The sequence below is a fragment of the Scyliorhinus torazame genome, chromosome 2 (genome assembly GCF_047496885.1).
Source record: "Scyliorhinus torazame isolate Kashiwa2021f chromosome 2, sScyTor2.1, whole genome shotgun sequence".
NCBI classification, from domain to species: Eukaryota; Metazoa; Chordata; class Chondrichthyes; order Carcharhiniformes; family Scyliorhinidae; genus Scyliorhinus; species Scyliorhinus torazame.
The window spans coordinates 181348977-181374248 of record NC_092708.1 but is presented as its reverse complement, the minus strand read 5'-3'; the positions used below and the strand labels follow the sequence as shown (position 1 = coordinate 181374248).

The following is a 25272-nucleotide window of genomic DNA, read 5'->3' as shown; positions in this document are numbered from 1 at the left end:
ATATAGTACTTTGATATATCTTACTTGTAAAATGTATTAAGGGACTCAGAGAGGAAGGATGCGGTAGAGTGTCCCCTTTAAGTCTTAATGGCCAGCTTGGTGTACAGGCCCTCGATTCGGGCGTAAAGAACTTGTCTGGCCCTAAAAAACTTAGGTGCCGAGTCTGGATCAACTTAAGTTTTGGTTTTCGCGCTCTTGATCCGACCTCACTCATTGTGGAACAGGTCCTTGTACCTTCATAGGACGGCTTGAAAAACACTGTCGGAGATTTTAAAGCTGTGGTGAATGTATTCACCAGATAGGGGATATGCCTTTAAAGTTTGGTGTGATATGCCTTTAAGGTTTGGGTTGGAACCCTGGTGGACTCCGCCTCCCCGGGGCTGTATATAATGTTGCGTCCAGTGGGTGGGCACTCAGGTTGTACTGAAGTCTCTGGCTAGCTAAGTTCTTTGCGTATTAAAGCCTTCATTCACTTGATCTCTCTGTCGTGTCACAATTGATGGTATATCAATTGAATACGCAAACAACAACACTATGGACCCCGCTCTCAAGCCAGAGAAACGCAATCTAGATGCCCGCGCACCAGAAGCCAAGGAGATCTTCTCGCACTGGCTTTGCTGCTTCGAGGCATATATCGGCTACTCAGAAGCACCTATCCTCGAAACTCACAAGCTGCACCTCCTCCACGCCCGGGTGAGCCACAGAATCTCTGTTTTAATCGAGAAGGCGGTCTCGTATGACGCTGCGGTCGAGATTCTAAAGAAGCGCTTTATCAACCCCGTCAATTAAGTGTTTGCGCGGCATCTACTCTCTACCCACCGGCAGCGCTCCGGGGAATCGCTGGACGAGTATTTGGAAAAGCTCACCATACTCGCCAGAAACTGCGATTAGCAAGCCGTGTCGGCGGAGGACCACATGAAGCTGCAGATCCGGGATGCCTACGTGGCTGGAATCCGCTCGAACGAAGTCAGGCAGCGACTCCTCGAAAACGGGGAAAGGTAAAATTAGCCACGTCGTTAGAGGTGGCTTACCAGAACCTCGGCACGTACCCCGCGACCCTGCGAGCCCCACGCGGACCTCACCAGACCTGACCACGCTACAGGCCTCTGCCGCGTGGCTACCCGCCCAGACCGGGGGACCATCGTGCTACTTCTGTGGTCAGGGCCAACATCCAAGACAGCGTTACCCAGCCCGCTTAGCGACTGTGGCAAGAAGGGGCATTTCGCTAGAGTCTGCCTGGCCAGACCGAAGGCCCAGAAGCAGAAAACTCACCAGGCCCAACCAACGGACTCACAGGCCCGCAGGCTCCGCAATGTGGCTGCGAACCTGCTGGACACGCCCTTTTTCGACGCGTCATCGGCCTCGTGCGATTCGTGGGAGCGGCCATCTTGGCCGCCATCTTCTGCTCAACCCGACACGTGCGACCGATGGGGGCGGCCATTTTGTGACTACGATTCCCCGGATGACACAGACTACCCGCAGCTTGGAGCAGTCACCCTCGACCAATCGCGGCCGAAGCACCTGCGGAGCTCCATGGTGGTCGTCCAGGTCAACGGGCACGAGACCCCCTGCCTCTTTGACTCATGGAGCCTCTTGCTCTTTGTAAGTTACTGGTGTTCAGGGTTCACTGTTGTTCACTGTTCCACAATGAGCAAGGTTGGATCAAGGGGTGAAAACCAAAACTCATGTTGATCCAGAAACACTGGAGACTTCGAGTAACATCTAAAGAAGTTTATTAACAGTCAGCAAAGGCAACTGTACACAGGCACAGAGCAATGGGGGATAGGTCTTGACTCTCCAGCCCTGGGGCCCACACTGACTGTGCCCCTGCTCCTAGGACCATGCCTTTTCTCTCTATTGGTCGGGCTTTGTGTGCCCCCATGTGATTGGTCCCAAGTCAGTCATGTGGACCACAAAGCCCACCCCTTAAAGGGACTGCACTACCCCAGCACCTTTGGGGCGGGAGGCGGCACCCCTGGCCTCCAATCATCCGGACATCAGAGGATCTGGTCTTTTATCCCATCCAGCTTCTGGCCTCATGTCTGACCTCTCTTGATTCCACCTTCCCCTATCGCTTAACATACAGATACCTATCAAACTCTGTCTTGAATATACTGAATGATTGAGCAACTGCAGCTCCCTGGGGAGAGAATTCCAAAGATTCACAATCTTTTGACTGAAGGAATTTCTCCTCATCTCAATCCAAAATGATTGGCCCCTGATTCTGAAACTGTGACCCTGTGCCTTAGGTTTACCATGATGTGGAGATGCGGGCGTTGGACTGGGGTGAGCACAGTAAGAAGTTTTACAACACCAGGTTAAAGTCCAACAGGTTTGTTTCGATGTCACTAGCTTTCGGAGCACTGCTCCTTCCTCAGGTGAATGAAGAGGTATGTTCCAGAAACACATATATAGACAGATTCAAAGATGCCAGACAATGCTTGGAATGCGAGCATTAGCAGGTGATTAAATCTTTACAGATCCAGAGATGGGGTAACCCCAGGTTAAAGAGGTGTGAATTGTATCAAGCCAGGGCAGTTGGTAGGATTTTGCAGGCCAGATGGTGGGGGATGAATGTAATGCGACATGAATCCCAGGTCCCGGTTGAGGCCGCACTTATGTGTGCGGAGCTTGGCTATAAGCTTCTGCTCGGCGATTCTGCGTTGTCGCGCATCCTGAAGGCCGCCTTGGAGAACGCTTACCCGGAGATCAGAGGCTGAATGCCCTTGACTGCTGAAGGTTTACCAGTGAGAGGAAAACATTTTCTGGGCATCAAAGCTGTCAAGTCCTTTCAGAATGTTTTGTTCTTCAATCAGAACACCACTCATTCTTTTTAACTTCAGAAAATATAGGTCTCGTCCATTTAATCCCTCCTTATGCCAGGAATCAACCATGAACCTGCAGTGCATTCTTTCCAAGACAAGAATATCGTTCCAAGGTTAAGGAAATAAAAACTATACACAGTACTCCAGATCTGGTCCCACCAGAGACCCTACGCAATTACAGTGAGACCTCTTCACCCTTATATTCGAATCACTTTGTGACAAAAGCTAACATTAGTTAACTTCCTACAATTCAGGTAAAAGGACATCCAGATCCCTCTGATTATCATCCTTTTCCAGGCTCTCGCCATTCAAAGGTTATTCCTTTTTTCAGTTTTTCCACCCTACATAGGATGGGATTCTCCGGTCCCCCAGCCGCATGTTTCTCGGTGACGCCCCGCTCACTGGCAGCGGAATTCTCTGTTCCTGCCGTTTGTCAATGGGATTTCCCATTGAAGCCACCCTGTGCCGCCGGTAAACCGGTGGAGGGGGAAAGCTTCCAGCGGAAGAAGAGAATCCCAATGACTGGAGAATTTGCAACATATCTTTCTGTCTTGTTAAACTCTCTGACCAAAGGTAGCACCAACCCACCCATCCCGTCACATTCCCCACTGTGGGTAGGGCAGGAAGCCAGGTCCCGAAGCCACCCCAGCCAGAACGGGGATTGAACCCAGTGCTATTGGCACCAATCCGATCCTCACCAGCTGTCCAACCAATTGAACTTCCCCCAGTCAAAGTTGCTGTGGTAACACACACTGTTACAAGCACGTTGGCAGTCTGGAGCTTTGGGTAGTGGTGGGAGAGACTGACCAGGAATCTCTCCCACTCTTACTGCCTGCCATTGTTGTGCGTTTGGAAGGATGTACAAGTTTATCCTCAACCTGCATGCCCTCGTTATGAATGCACCTTCCTTGGCCATCAAGTCGTGGTGTGCGATTCGAGCCCGGAGCTTCTGGCTCAGAGGCAGGGACACACCCCATTAGGCCACAAGACTTCCGTTCTTCCTATCTACTCATTGCCAATTCTATAAATCAAGAACAAAAGGCAGATAATAATATTATGAGCATTTCAGACAGAGATTATTGGGGATTCTCCTTCATGCTGCACTGGCAATGGCATCATCCATTGCAACAAGGTCTGTACACCGTTGAAGGAAGGTCTGTGCGGAATTTCTTCTGAGGACACTGGCCCTTTGATGGTTAATCCTGAATTTCCTGTCACCTTGGGTAATGGGTTAAATCAAAGTGAAGTTTATATTTAAAGAATTAAGTGATAAGTGTTCAGTTTTTTTTTGGAAAATGTTTCCATTATTGTTTTTTTTTCTTTTTATACACAACATTAATCAACATAAACAAATCTGTACACACCAGTTACATTTTACAGTTTACAAAATTTACAATTTAGAAAAGCCCCATATTTCTGTTAGCCTCCTCATCCCAAATCCCCCTACTTCCCCGAGTCTTCCTCCCCTACTTGATATCTGGTGCTTTTTCTTTCTTCACTGGTTCTTCAATACTGTACATAGTGGGGTAGTATAGCGATACATATGTGACATCATGGTAGGTTGTGCTAATTTAGTTGCCTGTATTTACAAACGTTTGGTACGCCCCCTCTTCCTCCGCAAGGGATGTGGTCAACTTATGTGCCTCCCTGTTCTCTCTTCACCCCCTCCCTTTCTCCCTTTTCTTTGGTGTCTGTGGTCCCCCTGAGGGTCACCCCCTCTCCCCTTGGCCAATTGACTTTTGGCTACAAACCGGTCCTGGAGCAAGGTGGCGAATGACCTCTAAGCCTTGCGGAAGCCCTCCGGATGGTCAACTTGATTTTCTCTACTTGGAGAAATTCTGATTGGTTGGACAGCCAGTCTTCAGCTTCTGGTGGTGCTGCTGCTCGTCAGCCGAGCAGGTTTCTCCGGCAGGCAATTTGGGAGGCAAATGCAAGGGTGTTGGCCCTCCTCTCCATAACGAGCTCTGGCTGTTCCGATACCCTGAAGACTGCCACTTTTGGGCACGGCTCAACTCTCATTCCCACAACCTTGGACATCGCTTCGAAGAAGGCCGTCCAGAACCCGACAAGTCTACGGCAGGTCCAGAACATGTGGGTGTGGTTGGCCAGTGTCCCTGGCACCATTCACATTTGTCCTCCACCTTTTGAGAAGAACCTGCTCATTCAAGTTCTGGTTAGTTGTGCTCTATGTACAACTTCACCTGCATTAGACTTGGCTTTGGGCATGTTGACCCTGTTCAGTGCTTCGCTCCAGAGTCCCCACCCTATTTTAAACTCTAGCTCTTCCTCCCATTTTTTTCTTGTCGCGTCCAGTGGGGAACTTGCCTTCCCCTGTAGTCGCCCATACAAGATCCCGCAGTTCCCCCCCCCTCTCCACTAACTTGCCTGCATCCAACAGTTCTACTAATAGTGATTGTCTCAGCGCCCGTGTGTGTGTGTTCATTTCACTACGTCGGAAGTTTTTTTATGTGTATGTGTTAGCTCATTCCCCTGGTCAGTTGGAACTTCTCTGTCAGTTCCTCTAGTGTTATCAGTCTGTTTTCCACATAGAAGTCCCAGCCGTCCTGTCTCCACCTTTTGTGGGTGGCGTCCATTTTTGCTCACGTGAACCTATGATTGTTGCAGCTGGGGGCCATGATGGACATTTCAGTCATTTCTTTGATGTCTTTGTTGGAGTGTGGCTATTACCGGGCTTGTAGAGTGCTTGGCCAGTGGGGAGGAGAGCGTTGCTGTGGCCTGGGCTCGGAAGGACGCTGCTGCGCAGGATCCCTCCTCCATTTTTACCCATTCAGTCTTCTGGTTACGTTATTCATCCCTTCTCTCTTTCCGCTCTTGCTGCCCAGTGGTAATGTTGCAGGTTTGGGAGGACTAGCACCCCCCCCCCCCCCCCCCCCCCAATGCTTCTCGTTCTTTGTAGGACATTTTGGGGATTTTTGGGTTCTTCCCCCTCCACACAAATGCCATGATCATTTTTTCTACAATGCTGAAAAAGGTCTTGGGGGTGTTGATCGGTATGGATCTGACCAGGAAGAGGAATCTGGGCAGTACGTTCACCTTGATCGTCTGCACCCTCCCTATCAGGGAGAGTGGGAGTGTATTCCATCTCTGCAGATACTTTTGAACTTCTCCACCAGGCTGGCCAAATTCTATTTGTGTATCCCTCTCTAGTCGTGGGCGATTTGGATCCCCAGGTAGCGGAATTTGTTTTGGGCTTGTTTAAATGGCAGTCCCCCCAGCTCTGCCCTCCCACTTGCGGGTTCACCGGGAAGATTTCCCTTTTGGTTGAGGAGGTAGCCCCCTCGACATGAATGCTAACATTGTATTTGCCTTCCTAGCTGCTGACTGAACCTACATATTAACCTTAAGAGAATCATGAACAAGGGCTCCCAAGTCCCTTTGATCTTCTGATTTCTTAAGCATTGCCCCATTTAGAAAATAGTCTATGCCTAAATTCCTCCTTCCAAAGTGCATAACCTCACACTTTTCCACATTGCGTTTCATCTGCCACTTCATTGCCCACTCTCCTAGCCTGTTCAAATCCTTCTGCAGCCGCTGCTTCCTGTGCCTCTACAGATCTTTGTACCATCTGCAAACATACCAACAGTGCCTTCAGTTCCTTCTTCCAGATCATTAATGTATATTGTGGTCCCAGCACAGACCCCTGAGGCACACCACTTGTCACCAGCTGCCATCCTGAAAAAGACCCCTTTATCCCCACTCTCTGCCTTCTGCCAGTCAGCCAATCCTCCATCCATGCCAGGATCTTGCCCTTAACACCGTGAGCTCTTAACTTATTTAACAGTCTCCTATCCTGCACCTTGTCAAATGCCTTTTGGAAATCTAAATAAATCACGTCCACTGGTTCTCTTTTGTCTAACTTCCTTGTTACCTCCTCAAAGAACTCTGACAGATTTGTCAGACATGACCTCCCTTTGACAAAACCATGCTGACTCAGTCCTATTTTATCATGCACTTCCAAGTACTCTGTGAACTCATCTTTAATAATGGACGCTAAAATCTTACCAATGACTGAAGTCAGACTAAACGGCCTATAGTTTCCTGTCTTCTGCCTCCCTCTCTTCTGAAACAGCGGTGTTACATTAGCCACTTTCCAGTGCTCTGGTACCCTTCCAGCCTCCAGTGATTCCTGAAGATGACCACAAATGCCTCCACAGTCTCCTCATCTATCTCTCCATTCTGGTTATTAGTTATATACTTGTCTGCGGCCTGTGATATTTTTTCGCAGAAATCGTTATCGGCCAGGAGGGCCGTGTCCAGCCTCCATGGCGGGCGTGGGGCATGGCCCATCTCCAAACTCATGTCCATGTTTTGTGGAGCGTGGTCGGAGATTACGATCACTGAGTATTCCGCTCTTGCTATCCCTAGAAGCACTGATTTCCCCACGAAAAAGAACTCAATCCGGGTATATACTTTATGTACCTTGGAGAATAAGGAGAACTCCTTCTCCCCTGGGTTGGTGAACTGCCATGGGTTCACTGTCCTCACCTGCTCCATGAATATCCCGAGTTCTTTCCCCATGTTAGAGGTCGTCCCTGTTTTGGGGTTCGACCTGTCTGTCCGGGGGGGTCCTGTAAACAGTTAAAGTTCCCACCATGCTAAGTTTTGCTTGTCTATGTCAGGGATTTCTGTCATAAACTCCGTGTTGTCCCAGTTGGGTCAGCTTTGACAAAGGGCCATCTGGACTCGAAATGTTAGCTCTTTTTTCTCCCTACAGATGCTGCCAGATTTGTTGAGATTTTCCAGCATTTTCTCTCTCACCTGGTGGATGTGCCCCTGCACCCCCGGTTTTCCCATTGTTTGGAGGCCACCCAAAATGCCTGCAGTCACCGTTCTCACCATGAGGCTGAGCCCCTGCGCTGCGGGTTTCCCTTTGTCCAGGGGCCACCCAACATGCCCACCACCTATGTATACGCCATGTGGATGTCCTCCTGCACTCCAGGGTTTCCCTTTGTTTCGGGGCCCTCCAAAGTGGTTGTTTACAGCACCATCGTCTTTCCTATTTCCATGTGTGGCTTGTTATAGCCAGCCTAGAGCCCTTTCCCCCTTTGTTCCATCTATTGTTCTGCGTTTTCCCCCCTCCCCTTCTGCTAGTTTCCCCCATCTCTCTCCCCCCTGTACTCCCCCACTTGTCTCCCTTCTTTGATGTTACCCCCCCTTTGCTAGAAGTCTCTCCGCCACAGGAGATGCGCCGAAGCCCCCCTTCTCTCTCGTACCTCCTGGCGCTAGCTTTCGGCTAGTGTGTTGGCCCCCCTCCCGGGGTCAGTCTGAGTTTTCCCTTTGTCCGCTGTTTTTTCCCCTTTCCCGTCTTCCTCTTTCACCCCTGTTGCTGCACTCCACTGCTCTCGCCCCCTCCCTTCTATGCCTATGCTTTCAGTTTTAGAATGAGGCAGTACAGTCCTGCGCAAATTGCCTCTCCTTGGACAATATTGTGCTCTATTAAATGGTTAAAAGCAGTTATGATGCCCAGTGACGCATGACCAGAATCACTCCCAGCTCATGCTGACATCATTGTCACTCTCCAGAATTGTGCCACCACTTCAATTATCAAGTAAAGCTTGTCCACCAATTAAACAAACCACCCATGTCACATCATATGAACCAACACTTTGGATGGGGAAGTTCCCTATAAGAGCTTTAGTAACACTAAACCCTTTATTTAGGACAGTTTTGTTACATGGGAACATAAGAACATAAGAAATAGGAGCAGGGCTCGACCATTCAGCCCATCGACCCAGCTCCGACATTCAATATGATCATGGATGACCTTGTGCTTCAACTCCCGTCTGCTCATATCCCTTCATTCCAAGAGGCAAAACATCTGTCTGTCCCAACTTTAAATATATTCAACGATGGAGCTTCCACACCCTTTGGAATGGAGGATTCCAAATGTTCTTTCGAATAATCTTTATTGCCACAAGTGGGCTTACATTAACATCGCAATGGAGTTACTGTGAAAAGACCCCAGTCACCACATTCGGCGCCTGTTCGGGTACACTGAAGGAGAATTCAGAATGTCCAAATTCCCTAGCAAGCACGTCTTTCGGGACTTGTGGGAGGAAACTGGAGCACCCAGACGAAACCCACGCAGACACAGGGAGAACATGCAGACTCCACACAGACAGTGACCCAAGCCGGGAATCGAACCTGGGACCCTGGAGCTGTGAAGCAACGGTGCTACCGGCTATGCTATCATGCTGCACAACCCTTTGAATGAATAAATTTCTCCTAATTTCATTCCTATATAATCAACCCCATACCCTGAGTCTGTGCCCCCGTGTTGCCGGTTCCCCAGCCAGGAGAACTCTGTCAAGCCATTTCAGAATCTTGTATATCTCACTCTTCTAAACCCCAGAGGATATAAACCCTTATCATAGGACAACCTCCTCATCCCAGGGACCAATCTAGTGAAGCGTCGCTGTACCACCACCAATCCAAATATATTCTTCCTCAACTATGGAGATCAAAACTGCACACATTATTCCAGGTGTGGTCTCACCAAAATCCTGCCCAAATATAGCAAGACTTCTTTATTCCTGTACTCTAATATCCTGCAATAAAGGCCAATACGCCATTACATGCTGCATTTGCGTTCTTTTTTAAATTCTTTGGCTGGGCCAGCATTTATCACCTATCCCTAATTGCCCTTGAAGGGGCATTTAAGAGTCAGCAACATTGCTGTAGATCTGGAGTCACTTGTAGGCCAGACCAGGTAAGGATAACAGATTTCCTCTCCAAAAGGACATTAGTGAACCAGAGGTTTTTCCGACAGTTGTTTCATGGTCATCATTCGACTTACTTCCAGATTTCTGCCATGGTGGGATTTGAACCCGATCCCCAGAGCATTACCTTGGGATCCTGGATTACTAGTCCAGTGATAACACTGATGGGCCACCACCTCCTTGTACAAGCATACTCAAGCCTCTTTGAACATAATATTTACAAGTTTCATACCTTTAAATAAAATCTACTCTATTCTTAAAACCAAAGTGAATAAGTTCCCCACATTACTCTCCTTTTGCCTTCTTGTTGCCCAGTAAACTTATCTCAGAATGTTCAATTCACCTAACAAGCACGTCTTTCAAGACTTGTGGGAGGAAACCGGAACTCCCGGAGGGAGCCCACACAGACACGGGGAGAACGTGCAGACTCCATATCTCTTTGTAGCCTCTTTGTGTCATCCCCATAACTTGTATTTCCACCTAGCTTTGTATTGTCAGTAAACATAGATGCAATTACTCTCTGTGTCTTCATTAATTCATTAGTATAGATCATAAATAGCACAGGTCCCAGTACTGATCTTTGTGACATTCCACTAGTCAAAGCCTGCCAAGTCAAAGTGTGCCAACTTAAGAATGCCCTGTTTGTGCCCACTCTTTGCTGACAGGATGTCAGTTAACCAATTCTCTATCTATGCTAATATATTACCCCTAACTCCATGAATCCATATATAAACCTTTTGTGTGGTACTGTTGTAACCCCCACTAGGACCATGGGGAAACCATTGTGGATCTTCCCGTGGCACTTGTGGAGTACGAGCTCCCCAGATTGGAGCAGGAGGCCACCCAGTTGGAGCTCGTTAGATCTATATATATAAAACAGGCCCAAGCAGGATCCCGAGCTGTTAGTTGTCCAACGGGAACCGGATTGGGTGAGAGTTACTGCCATAGACAGCTTATTGTGCATAATTCATTAAATCCAAGTTTTACGACCACTGGCTTCCTCGGTTACCTTATCAAATGCCTTTTGGAAATCCATGTATATTAAATCCACTGGTTCCCCTTTATCCACCCTACTAGTTACATCCTCAAGGAATTCTAATATATTCTGTCAAACATGATTTCCCTTTAGTCAAACCATTTTCACTTTGTCTGATCTTACTGTGATTTTCTAAATGCATCATTCAGACTTCCTTAAGAATTGATTCCAGTATTTTTTCAACAGTTGATGTCAAACTGAATAGCCTATAGTTCCCTGTTTTCTCTCCACCTCCTTTCTTGAATAGCAGTGGTACATTTGCCAACTTCCAATCCGCTGGGACTCTTCCAGAATCTAAGGAATTTGGGAAGATCCTCACCAGGGCATCCACTATCTCTGGGAAATCGCCATACAATAAAAATGAAGTGAATTATTGGCTTTGTAAGCCAGGAGTTGCTGTTGCCATTCTGCCATCTTCCAAATTAATTTTGAATCTTTGTGGTGCTGGCTGCGAAGGCACATTCCTGCCAACGATACAGTTGTCCTGGATTGGGGAAGCTGGTAATGGAATTGTTGACTCATCAAAGTGATCCACCTCTATTGATTAGTGTGGGACAGAGCCAGGCAGGAAGTGAGGAAAAGCTCGCAATGCTAGAGAAATTTGGGAAAATTCGGTACACAGCTTTACAGGAAGGATGTGAGCAGAGTCGAGATGGTGCAGAGGAGATGTACGGAGCATGTTGCCAGGAGAAATTTAGCTTTGAGAAAAGAATGAATGGAACGGGGTTGTTTGCTTTGCAACAGAGGAGGCAGAGGGGAAATTTAATTGTGGTGAATAAAATTACATAAGGCCTGGGCAAAGTGTAATTAGGACTGACCTATTTTCATTAGCAGAAGCGTCAATAACCTTGATCTCAATATTTAAAGCAAATTTAGAATAGTAGATTCAAAGTAATTGGTGGAAGGATTCGAGGGAGGTTGAGGAGAAATATTTTCACCAAGAGAGTGGCGAGTGTCCGGAGCTCAGCGCCTGATAGGGGGGGGGTAGAGATGTACACCCATTTTTCATTAGTGGGAAGCCAGTGGGAAGTCTTTAAAAGCGAGCAGAGGACAATGAATAAAACAATAAGGAGGGAGACAATGAAATATGACTATGTAGCTGGAAATATAAAAGAAGATAGCAAGAGTTTTTTTCAATATATAAAAGGGTAAGAAAGAGGCAAGAATGGACATTGGCCCACTGGAAAATGTGGCTGGAGAAGTAATAATAGGAAACAAAGAAATGGCAGAGGAACAGATTAGATACTTTGCATCAGGCTTCATTGTGGAAGACATCAGTGGATGCCATAACTTCTGGAGAATCAGGGGGCAGAGGTGAGTGTAGTGGCCATCAGTGAGGAGAAGGTTTGAGAGAAACTGAAAGGTCTGGAGGTGGATAAACCACCTGGACCGGATGGAATACACTCCAGGGTTCTAAAAGAGATAGCTGAGGAGATTGTGGAGGCAATGGTGGTGATCGTTCAGGCATCACTGGAGGCAGGAAGGGTCCCAGAGGACTGGAAAATGGCTAACATAACACCCCTGTTTAAGAAGGGAGGGAGGCAGAAGATGGGAAATTATAGGCCATTTAACCTGACTTTGGTCATTGGTAAGAATTTAGAGTCCATTATTAAAGATGAGATTGCAGAGTACTTGGAAGTGCATGATAAAGTAGAACTGAGTCAGCACGGCTTTGTCAAAGGGAGGTAATGTCTGACAAATCTGTTAGAGTTCTTTGAGGAGGTACCGAGGAAGTTAGACTAAGGAGAACCAGTGGACGTGATTTATTTAGATTTCCAAAAGGCCTTTGACAAGGTGCCGCATAGGAGGCTGTTAAATAGGTTAAGCACCCATGGTGTTAAGAGTAAGATGGAGGATTGGCTGACTGGCAGAAGGCAGAGAATGGAGATGCATTTTCAGAATGACAGCCGGTGACTAGTGGTGCGCCTCAGGGGTCGGTGTTGGGACACAACATTTCACAATATACATTAATGACCTGGAAGAAGGAACTGAGGGCACTGTTATTAAATTTGCAGATGATACAAAGATATGCAGAGGGACAGATAATATTGAGGAAACGGAGCTGCAGAAGAACTTGGACAGTGGGTAAAGAAGTGCCATATTGAATACAATGTGGAAAAGCGTGAGGTTATGCACTTTGGTAGGAAGAATGAAGGCCGAGACTAATTTCAAAGAAGTAAAGGCTTAGGAAATCAGAAGCACAAAGGGACTTAGGAGTCCCAGTTCAAGATTCTCTTAAGGTTAATGTGTAGGTTCAGTCGACAGTTAGGAGGGCAAATGTAATGTTAGCATTCATGTTGAGAGGGCTAGAATACAAGAGCAGGGATGTACTTTTGAGGCTGTATAAGGCTTAAGTCAGACTTCATTTGGAGTATTGTGAGCAGTTTTGTGCCCCATATCTAAGGAATAAGGAAGGATGTGCTGGCCTTGGAAAGGATCCAGAGGAGGTTCACAGGAATGATCCCTGGAATGAAGAGCTTGCCGTATGAGGAGTGGTTGAGGACTCTGGATCTGTATTCGTTGGAGTTTAGAAGGACGAGGGAGATCTTGTTGAAATTTACAGGATACTGAGAGGCCTGGATAGAGTGGGTGTGGATAGGATGTTTCCACTTGTAGGAAAATCTAGTACCAGAGGACACAATCTCAGACTAAAGGAACTAACCTTTTGAGGAGGAATTTCTTAAGCCAGAGTGGTGAATCTGTGGTACTCTTTGCCGCAGAAGGCTGTGGAGGCCAAATCACTTGTGTCTTCAAGACAGAGATAGATAGGTTCTTGATCAATAAGGGGATCAGGGGTTATAGGGAAAAGGCAGGAGAATGGGGATGAGAAACATATCAGCCATGATCGAATGGTGGAGCAGACTCGATGGGCCGAGTGGCCTAATTCTGCTCCTATGTCTTATGGTCTTCAGGTTTGGTAACCTACAAAGGCTGTGAATGAGGGCTGGATAACTCTTTTTGACCATCACAGACACAATGGGCCAAATGGTCTTGCCATGTATTAGATTTGCGTGATTCTGTCAGCGTGGCTAATGGGAATTTGGCTGTCATTCGGTGAGGGTGTCGGAGTGCTGGCAGGGTAACTCCCCCAGCCTCCGTATCGCGCAGTGCAGGTTACCTGTGGGTCCCCCTCTGACTGCAGTCATCAAGAACATAGCTGTAGATTTCAGATTAATCCCTGCGAGAAGGTGTAGGCATTGCTGTCACTCATAGCCAACTTCACAGTGCGTGAAAGCCAATGGACTGAAAGGTTTTGACATGCACAGCAGTGCTTTTGTAAATATTATGTTTGTGCTAAACCCATTACTGTGCTTCATTGCAGTTGCCTTGAAGAACCACAGCTGTAACAAGATCGCCGACGGAAATGGTAACCAAGGCAACAGGAACGTGTCGGGATTGGCGGATGGAGTTCTGCCAGAGGGAGAACTTTTACTGCAGGTCTGTGCTTTAGGTCAGATAGCTGTCACATCTCCCACTTAATACTGCAATACACTCCATCGTTCTTTTCCTTGCGTATTTAAAAATAAATCTTTTAGGAGCCACTGAGTGCAAAGGTTGCCAAGGCAGGACACTAATTGAACTGTGCAGCAATTTGCTGAATACTTGATTATCTTTCAGTGCAAAAGGACGAAATAGGGAGTTTCCATTGTGCAAGGTAAGGGGATATAAACTGAGAGGTTAGTAACAGCACTATTGGAACCTGGCATCACGTTCACTCAAGACGTGAGTGATTCTGACAGTTGTACATGTAGAGAGCGAAGAACACCAGTCAAAGAGTTGATCGTGGGGGGGCGGTTTGAGTGACCCTCAGTGTTTGAGATGAGCAAAAATTTAGCACAGTTTCATGACTGCTGCACTGTTGAGCTATCTTTGCTTGTCTGAAGCAGCTAAAGATCAGTCTCAGCTCCTGAGCGACACCAGTCGCTGGGTCAAAATCCTGCATTTTCCCTCCATATCAGCATTGTGGATGTACCTACACCACATGGACTGCAGCAGTTCATGCAAACTGCTCCTTCTCTAGGCCAATTAAGAATGGGCAACAGGTGCTGGCCGAGTCAGCATCACCCACATCCCATGAATTAAAAAAGAATGAAAAAGGCTTTGTGGCTGTTTCTGTGGAAGCCGTTTATTTCTTTCAACTGCACAGACCCATGAATTTCTCCAGTGGCCTTATGGGCAGCTGTGGCTAGCACAGTTGCTCCACAACTCCAGGGTCCGACGTTCGATTCCGGCTTGGGTCACTGTCTGTGTGGAGTCTGCACGATCTCCCCATGTCTGCGTGGGTTTCCTCCGGTGCTCCAGTTTCCTCCCACAGTCCAAAGATGTACAGGTTAGGTGGATTGGCCATGATAAATTGCCCTTAGTGTCCAAAACGATTAGGTGGGGTTACTGGTTTACTAAGTTACTAGGATGGGGTAGAGGTGTGGGCTGAAGTAGGGTGCTCTTTCCAAGGACTGGTGCAGACTTGATGGGCCGAATGGCCTCCTTCTGCATTGTAAATAGAGTCAATGGATGGGAGACGGGTTCGCGTGAAGAAAGCAACAGGGAGCTATATGCTCCCCAAGTTCCTGGGTAATTTTTAAAAAGGAAAAACCTTTCCTGAGTGTGAATGTATGTCGCTTCTAGCATGTGCCGCATTACGAGCTCAACTGATTATCTTCAGTTGGTTCTTAGTGTAGCTAGTAGAACACTCTGGTCACCTTCACTGGTGGAGTCATGTTTGGATTCAGAAAGCTCCACACGTTATAAGATTGGCCTTGTCAGCAATCTTGTAACTAGGGCTCTAGCCATTTACCCACCTTGCAAGCTGAACATGGAACAGAGCGGGACAATGGCTATCCTGATCAGTTTATTGTTCGCTGGGTATTGCGCAAACTCACAAACGCGCATAAGGTTGCAACTATCGGACTGGAAAATTGTCTGGTGTACCTCCGATTACGCTAGAAAGACAAAGTCGCTCAAAAAAGTTGAACAACTCATAAACAAAGTTGTTTCACTCGACTACTGTGCAGTTGTTACGCGATTAGGATTTTTCAGTGACAGGATGTGCGGACATTCTTTCTAACGCACAATTGAGGAACACTGTGAATTTCGGTGCCGATGCGATGCTATGTGCTGCAATGAACGGCTGATCAAATCAAACAGAATGTTGATTTGTTCATAATGGACGGATTACAGACAGTACTCAACCAATCCAAAACAAAATGTCTACAGTTGGATGTGATTCTGTGATTGGGCAGCACTTGCTGAAAAATCCTGAGTGCACGAATAGCTACACTAACAACCAATTTCAGGTCATAAGACATGCTCATTATGTGGCTCATTTACACTTGCTGGAAGCAATGCACATTCACACACACATATGTACCCATTCTCTGCAAACAAAACAAATTCAAGCCTTGCGTCTTTTTGAGTTACCCACGAGCTTGGGGAGCTGAGAGTTCTACATTGCTTTCTCCATAGCCACACTTTGGCCAATCAGAGTCGATTTGCCCACCAATCAACATCCTTTTCTCCTGTTGTATATATTGTTGTGATTGTTTGCAATTTGGAATTCTTTGGTGGGATGTTCCAGCCCTTCCTGCCGGCACGATCTTCTGGTCCCACCGAAGACAACCCCCCTCCACACGCCGGTTCCTCGGTGGTGCGGCTGGTGAGCAAGGCAAATGGCCATTGGCTTTGGCGGGACCGGAAGATCCCGCTGGTGGCCAATGGTGAACTGCTGCTGCCGTCATAAAATCCCAGCCCTCGTGGTTATCCTGATGAGTGCAAGATGAAAAACCTTGACCTCATGTCTCTCTTTTCAGGAATAAATCAGGAACCATTTGGCCAAAGTTGTCATCAGCTCCTCTGTCAATTGACAAAAGTAAATGAGGAAATGTTTCAGAATATAACCACAATCGATAATCTTAGCAGATTCTTTGAGGGGGTAGAAGATTTGTGTGAACGTTGTGGGGGGGGGGGGGGCGCAAATCACGTTCATATGTTTTGGTCCTGTCCAAAGCTGGAGGATTACTGGAAGGAGGTGTTTAGGGTAATCTCTAAAGTGGTGCATGTAAAACTGGACCCGGGCCCTCGGGAGGCTATATTCGGGGTGTTGGACCAGCCAGGGTTGCAAAAAGTGGCGGGGGGGGAAGGCAGATGTTGTAGCCTTCACCTCGTTGATCGCCCAAATGCGCATCCTGTTGGGATGGAGAGCAACCTCTCCACCCTGGCGTGGAGTTCTTGACTCGTGAGAAAGTTAAGTTTGAACTGAGGGGAAGGATGGAAAGATTCTACATTTCATGGGCGTTATTCATTATGCAATTTCAAGAACTGGATAACATCGAACATTAGTTGGGAGGGTTGGGGGGAGGAGGACTGTATGTGTTAATGGTGATTCCTTTTTGTTATTTGTTTATGTTAACATGCGGGCAGTTGTTTGGGTGTTGGTGGGAGGATGGGATTGTTGTTGTTGATATGGGGATTGGCATTATATTCGTTACTGCTTATTGTTTATTGTTGGGTGCAAATTTGGGAGAAAATGTGAAAAAGGAGAATAAAAATATTTTGAAAAATTAGATAATCTTAGCAGCTGTTCCTCTTGGTAGATCTGTGGTCCCCACAGCACATTGTGTTCCGGGCTTTATTTGATCATCTTCATTTATTGCTTTGGTATGCTGATAAAATGGGACTTTAGTCATTTGTCTTGTTCTGCTCCCCCAGCACCTTGACATGTGGCTTCCCCACACCTAGGCTTAGCTGAAGCTCTCCAAAGAGGAGGCAGCCCGGGGACTTGACCTCGGCATCAGTGCTTCATTGCCCCAAAGCGCAGACTGTCTGCCGCAACTGTCTGTTTGTTTTCTCAGCAGCAGCTGGTCTCCAATGCAACCCCTGTGCCTCCAGCCTGAAATGGCTTCCTGACTTTTTAATGGTGTTAGTTCTGAGTCCCCTCCTGGGATAGACAGCACAGGCTTCTGGAGAGTGGCCTGGCCAGTCAGTGCCACGGCAAACAGCTGTAACTTTCATTTGAGGCTCCTGCATCATTTATTGAATACTCCCAACGCAGAACTGTGAGACAGAAGCTGTGTCTGCTACGCTGTGGTCAATGACCTTCACTCTTCATTCCCATGTGTGTATAGATCCAGCAATCTCCAATCTCAAAAGCTTACACAGTAAACTCCAATCAGTCAGCATGAAACAGTGTCCCACTGGGAGATTCCTTGGACTGCTTCCTCAAGGAGCTAGATGACAGACACTTGTAAATCTTTAAAGAAACTACTTTAAGTTTGATATATCTGTGGTCGTAGATTCATTGGGAATTTTCATGCTTTGTGCAGGCAGATACATTTACAAACGTTTAGTCTTTCATGCTGACATGTGCATGTTTGTTGGTGCGTTTTTTGTGAATGTGTGAGAGTGAGTGAAAAAGAATGTATGTTTTTGTGAGTGTGTGAGAGAGTGTGAGCTGGATTCTACCGTCCCGCCCGCCGCAAGAACACCACGAGTGAGTGTGTGTGTGAGAGAATGTGTTTTTAGTGTGCGTGTGAGTGAGTGTGTGTGTAAGAGTGTGCATTTGTGAGAGTGTGCGTGTTAGTGAGAGTGTGCAAGGTGTATGTGAGCGAGTGAGTGAGTGTGTATTTGTTAGTGATGTGTATTTGTTAGTGAAGGTTTGTGAGGAAGTGTGTGATAGAGTGCGTGCAAGTTAGAGAGTGTGTGCGAGTGAGAGAGTGCGCGAGAGAGAGAGTGCGTGCAAGAGGGAGTGCTGCAAGAGAGAGTGCGTGCAAGAGAGTGTGAGACAGAGAGTGCGTGCGAGAGGGAGTGCGCGTGCGAGAGGGAGTGCGCGTGCGAGAGGGAGAGCGCGTGCGAGAGGGAGAGCGCGTGCGAGAGGGAGAGTGCGTGAGAGGGAGAGAGATTGTGTGTTTATGTGAGAGTGTGTGAGAGAGAGAGAGTGTGTGTTTATGTGAGAGTGTGTGTGAGAGAGAGTGTGTGTGTTTATGTGAGAGTATGTGTATGAGAGAGAGGGTGTGATCTAACCACATTGGAGCAGAGTCCCGCGACGAGTGCATTTAGCCGGTTGTTTTCGGTGCTCACAGCACCGAAAAACACTGCTATCTCTCAGGACTTTGTAGCAATTCATTGTCTTAGCTGGGAATGCCCCACCGAGGCAGCACTTAGTCCCGTTTCCTGCACTGAGGAGCTCCGCTTGCCGGAACTCCGCAGTGCAGGATGGGATCGGGGTACCATTTTTAAATGACTGGAGAGAGAGTGCTTTTGTGTGAGCATGTGTGCATGTGAGAGTGAGTGAGTGTATGCGAGACAGAATGAGGGAGAGTGCGTGTTTTTTGTAAGTGTGTGTGTTTTTTGCACGTGAGAGTGAGTGTTTTTTGCGAGTGAATGTGTGTGTGAGAGTATGTGTGGTGAGAGTATATGTGAGTGTATGTTAGTGAGTGTGCGGTGTGTGTTTGTGAGAGAATGTGTGCAAGAGAATGCAAGAGTGTGTGGGAGTGTCTGCGTATTTGTTAGCGAATGTGTGTTTGTGAATGTGTGCGTTTGTGAGAGAGTGTGTGTGAGAGAGAGGGTACGACCTAACCGAATTGGAACAGAATCCCGTGGCGCATTTAGCCGCCGGATGTTTTTTGAAATTCAGTTATGGGATGTGGCCGTCGCTGGTTAGGCCAGTATTTATTGCCCTTCAGAAGGTGGTGGTGGGTTGCCTTCCTTTTTTTTTTAAATAATATTTTATTGAAAATTTTTGGTCAACCAACACAGTACATTGTGCATCCTTTACACAACATTGTAACAATACAGATAATAATGACCTTTTTAAAATTTAAACAAAAACAACAACAAATAAATAAATATTAAATAACAAAAAATAAAAACTAGCCCTAATTGGCAACTGCCTTGTCTCAGGCCACACCCCCCCCCCCCCCCCCCATCCCCCCCCCATCCCTCCCCCCCCCCAAGTCCTGGGCCGCTGCTGCTGCCTTCTTTGTTCTCCCCTATCTATCTTTCCGCAAGATATTCGACGAACGGTTGCCACCGCCTAGTAAACCCTTGAGCCGACCCCCTTAGGACGAACTTAATCCGCTCTAACTTTATGAACCCCGCCATATCATTTATCCAGGTCTCCACCCCCGGGGGCTTGGCTTCTTTCCACATTAGCAATATTCTGCGCCGGGCTACTAGGGACGCAAAGGCCAAAACATCGGCCTCTTTCGCCTCCTGCACTCCCGGCTCTTGTGCAACCCCAAATATAGCCAACCCCCAGCTTGGTTCGACCCGGACTCCTACTACTTTCGAAAGCACCTTTGTCACCCCCATCCAAAACCCCTGTAGTGCCGGGCATGACCAAAACATATGGGTGTGATTCGCTGGGCTTCTCGAGCACCTCGCACACCTATCCTCCACCCCAAAAAATTTACTGAGCCGTGTTCCAGTCATATGTGCCCTGTGTAATACCTTAAACTGAATCAGGCTTAGCCTGGCGCACGAGGACGACGAGTTTACCCTGTTTAGGGCATCTGCCCACATCCCCTCCTCAATCTCCTCCCCTAGCTCTTCTTCCCATTTCCCTTTTAGTTCGTCCATCATAGTCTCCCCTTCGTCTCTCATTTCCCTATATATATCCGACACCTTACCGTCCCCCACCCATTTCTTTGAGATGACTCTGTCCTGCACCTCTTGTGTCGGGAGCTGCGGGAATTCCCTCACCTGCTGCCTCGCAAAAGCCCTCAATTGCATGTACCTGAATGCATTCCCTTGGGGCAACCCATATTTCTCGGTCAGCGCTCCCAGACTCGCAAACTTCCCATCCACAAATAGATCTTTCAATTGCGTTATACCTGCTCTTTGCCACATTCCGTATCCCCCATCCATTCCCCCCGGGGCAAACCTATGGTTGTTTCTTATCGGGGACCCCCCCAGTGCTCCGGTCTTTCCCCTATGTCGTCTCCACTGTCCCCAAATCTTCAGTGTAGCTACCACCACCGGACTCGTGGTATAGTTCCTTGGTGAGAACGGCAATGGGGCTGTCACCATAGCCTGCAGGCTGGTCCCCCTACAGGACGCCCTCTCTAATCTCTTCCACGCCGCTCCTTCCTCCTCTCCCATCCACTTACTCACCATTGAAATATTAGCGGCCCAATAATACTCACTTAGGCTCGGTAGTGCCAGCCCCCCCCTATCCCTACTACGCTGTAAGAATCCCTTCCTCACTCTCGGAGTCTTCCCGGCCCAAACAAAACCCATGATACTCTTTTCTATCCTTTTGAAAAAAGCCTTCGTGATCACCACCGGGAGACACTGAAACACAAAAAGGAATCTCGGGAGGACCACCATCTTAACTGCCTGCACCCTCCCTGCCATTGACAATGCTACCATATCCCATCTCTTGAAATCTTCCTCCATCTGTTCCACCAACCGCGTCAAATTTAGCCTGTGCAATGTGCCCCAATTCTTAGCTATCTGGATCCCCAGGTAACGAAAGTCTCTTGTTACCTTCCTCAACGGTAGGTCTTCTATTTCTCTACTCTGCTCCCCTGGATGCACCACAAACAGCTCACTCTTTCCCATGTTCAATTTATACCCTGAAAAATCCCCAAACTCCCCAAGTATCCGCATTATTTCTGGCATCCCCTCCGCTGGATCCGCCACATATAGTAGCAGATCATCCGCATATAAAGATACCCGATGTTCTTCTCCTCCCCTAAGTATTCCCCTCCATCCCTTGGAACCTCTCAGCGCTATCGCCAGGGGCTCAATCGCCAGTGCAAACAGTAATGGGGACAGAGGACATCCCTGCCTTGTCCCTCTATGGAGCCGAAAATATGCCGATCCCCGTCCATTCGTGACCACACTCGCCACTGGGGCCCTATACAACAGCTGCACCCATCTAACATACCCCTCTCCGAACCCAAATCTCCTCAACACCTCCCACAGATAATCCCACTCCACTCTATCAAATGCTTTCTCGGCATCCATCGCCACTACTATCTCCGTTTCACCCTCTGGTGGGGCCATCATCATTACCCCTAACAACCTCCGTATGTTCGTGTTCAGCTGTCTCCCCTTCACAAACCCAGTTTGGTCCTCATGAACCACCCCCGGGACACATTCCTCTATTCTCATTGCCATTACCTTGGCCAAGACCTTGGCATCTACATTGAGGAGGGAGATTGGTCTGTAGGACCCGCATTGTAGCGGATCCTTTTCCTTCTTTAAAAGAAGCGATATCGTTGCTTCTGACATAGTCGGGGGCAGTTGTCCCCTTTCCTTTGCCTCGTTGAAGGTCCTCGTCAGTAGCGGGGCGAGCAAGTCCAAATATTTTCTGTAAAATTCAACTGGGAATCCGTCCGGTCCCGGGGCCTTTCCCGTCTGCATGTTCCTAATTCCTTTCACCACTTCTTCTACCGTGATCTGTGCTCCCAATCCCATCCTTTCCTGCTCTTCCACCTTGGGAATTTCCAGCCGATCCAAAAACTCCATCATTCTCTCCCTCCCATCCGGGGGTTGAGCTTCATACAATTTTTTATAAAATGTCTTAAACACTTCATTCACTCTCTCCGCTCCCCGCTCCGTCTCTCCATCTTCGTCTCTCACCCCCCCTATTTCCCTCGCTGCTCCCCTTTTCCTCAATTGGTGTGCCAGCAATCTGCTCGCCTTCTCTCCATATTCATACTGTACACCCTGCGCCTTCCTCCATTGTGCCTCTGCAGTGCCTGTGGTCAGCAAGTCAAATTCCACATGCAGCCTTTGCCTTTCCCTATACAGTCCCTCCTCCGGTGCTTCCGCATACTGTCTGTCCACCCTCAAAAGTTCTTGCAACAACCGCTCCCGTTCCTTACTCTCCTGCTTCCCTTTATGTGTCCTTATTGATATCAGCTCCCCCCTAACCACCGCCTTCAACGCCTCCCAGACCACTCCCACCTGAACCTCCCCATTGTCATTAAGTTCCAAGTACTTTTCAATGCATCCCCTCACCCTTAAGCACACCCCCTCATCCGCCATTAGTCCCATATCCATTCTCCAGGGTGGACGCCCTCTTGTTTCCTCCCCTATCTCCAAGTCTACCCAGTGTGGGGCATGATCCGAAATGGCTATAGCCGTATATTCCGTTCCCCTCACCCTCGGGATCAATGCCCTACCCAACACAAAAAAGTCTATGCGTGAATAGACTTTATGGACATAGGAGAAAAACGAGAACTCCTTACTCCTAGGTCTACTGAATCTCCACGGGTCCACCCCTCCCATCTGCTCCATAAAATCCTTAAGCACCTTGGCTGCTGCCGGCCTCCTACCAGTCCTGGACTTCGACCTATCCAGCCTTGGTTCCAACACCGTGTTAAAGTCTCCCCCCATTATCAGCTTTCCGGTCTCTAGGTCTGGGATGCGTCCTAGCATTCGCCTCATAAAATTGGCATCGTCCCAATTCGGGGCATACACGTTTACCAACACCACCATCTCTCCCTGTAATTTGCCACTCACCATCACGTATCTGCCCCCGTTATCCGCCACTATAGTCTTTGCCTCGAACATTACCCGCTTCCCCACTAATATAGCCACCCCCCTGTTTTTCGCATCCAGCCCCGAATGGAACACCTGCCCTACCCATCCTTTGCGCAGCCTAACCTGATCTATCAGTTTCAGGTGCGTTTCCTGTAACATGACCACATCTGCTTTAAGTTTCTTAAGGTGTGCGAGTACTCGTGCCCTCTTTATCGGCCCGTTAAGCCCCCTCACGTTCCACGTGATCAGCCGGGTTGGGGGGCTTCCCACCCCCCCCCCTTGCCGGTTAGCCATCATCTTTTTCCAGCTTCTCGCCCAGTTCCCACGCGGCTGTATTTCTCCCAGACGGTGCCCCCCCGCCCATCCTTTCCCGCACCCACTCCCCCCTTTCCCCAGCAGCAGCAACCCCGTAATTCCCCCCTCCCCCCCCCCCCCCCCGCTAGACCCCCCGCTAGCGTAATTACTCCCCCCATGTTGCTCCCAGAAGTCAGCAAACTCTGGCTGACCTCGGCTTCCCCCCGTGATCACGGCTCGCCCCGTGCGGCGCCCCCTCCTTCCTGCTTCTCTATTCCCGCCATAATTATCATAGCGCGGGAACCAAGCCCGCGCCTCTCCCTCGGCCCCGCCTCCCATGGCCAACGCCCCATCTCCTCTCCCTCCCCACCTCTCCCCATCACCACCTGTGGGAGAAAGAAAAGTTACCATACCGCAGGATTAATCATACAATCCCTCTTCGCCCCCCCCCCCCCCCCCCCCCCACTCGTCCCACCACTTTGTCCAAACGTTCATTTTCGTAGTCCAATCATTCCAATTTTTCTTCTACAATAAAAGTCCACGCTTCATCCGCCGTCTCAAAGTAGTGGTGCCTCCCTTGATATGTGACCCACAGTCTTGCCGGTTGCAGCATTCCAAACTTTATCTTTTTTTTGTGAAGTACCGCTTTGGCCCGATTAAAGCTCGCCCTCCTTCTCGCCACCTCCGCACTCCAATCTTGATAGACGCGGATCACCGCGTTCTCCCATTTACTACACCGAGTTTTCTTCGCCCATCTCAGGACCATTTCTCTATCCTTAAAACGGAGAAATCTCACCACTATGGCTCTGGGAGCTTCTCCTGCTCTCGGTCCTCGCACCATAACTCGGTATGCTCCCTCCACCTCCAACGGACCCGTCGGGGCCTCCACTCCCATTAACGAGTGCAGCATCGTGCTCACATATGCCCCGACGTCCGCCCCCTCCACACCTTCAGGAAGGCCAAGAATCCTCAAGTTGTTCCTCCTTGCGTTATTTTCCAGTGCCTCCAACCTCTCCACAGATCGTTTCTGGTGTGCCTCCTGTATCTCCGACTTCACCACCAGGCCCTGTATGTCGTTTTCATTCTCTGCTGCTTTCGCCTTCACGACCCGAAGCTCCTGCTCCTGGGTCTTTTGTTCCTCTTTCAGCCCTTCAATCGCCTGTAATATCGGGGCCAACAACTCTTTCTTCATTTCCTTTTTTATCTCCTCCACGCAGCGTTTCAAAAACTCTTGTTGTTCAGGGCCCCATATGAAACTGCCACCTTCCGACGCCATCTTGGTTTCTGCTTGCCTTCCTTGCCGTTGTTCCAAAGGATCCGCTGCAATCCGGCCACTTTCCTCTCCTTTTTCCATCCGTGTCCAGGGGGAACACCCTTCTGGTTTACCGCACGGTGTTTTCAGCCGTTAAAATTGCCGTTGGGGCTCCTATCAAGAGCCCAAAAGTCCGTTTCACAGGGAGCTGCTGAAACGTGCGACTCAGCTGGTCATCGCCGCACCCGGAAGTCCGTGAGTTGCCTTCCTGAACCGCTGCAGTCCTTGAGGTGTAGGTACACCCACTGTGCTGTTAGGGAGGGAGTTCCAGAATTTTATCCCAGGGACAGGAAAGGAACAGCGATATATTTCCAAGCCAGGGTGGTGAGTGACTTGGAGGGGAAGCTCCAGGTGGTGGAGTTCCCAGGTATCTGCTGCTCTTGTCCTTCTAGATAGTAGTGGTTGTGGGTTTGGCAGGTGCTGTCTAAGGAACCTTGGTGAGTTACTGCATCTTGTTGATGGTACACACGACTGCTACTGTTAGCCCACGGTGCAGAGTTGTGGAAGGGGTTGCAATCAAGCTTTGTCCTGGATGGTGTCGAGCCTCTTGAGTGTTGTTGGAGCTGCACTCATCCA

General features: G+C 48.5%; 1 protein-coding gene across 3 annotated transcripts in view; it reads left to right on the top strand.

Annotated features, from left to right (window-relative positions):
- Positions 1-25272, top strand: part of ahr1b (aryl hydrocarbon receptor 1b) — a 264814-nt gene that overhangs the window by 147163 nt on the left and 92379 nt on the right. For 2 of the 3 annotated variants that reach the window (XM_072480944.1, XM_072480951.1), the window contains exon 3: positions 13924-14039. In XM_072480944.1, the coding sequence (XP_072337045.1) occupies positions 13924-14039 (116 nt within the window). Of the gene's footprint in view, positions 1-13720; positions 13790-13923; positions 14040-25272 lie in introns of those variants that run through there. The other variant, XM_072480959.1, reaches the window with a different exon arrangement.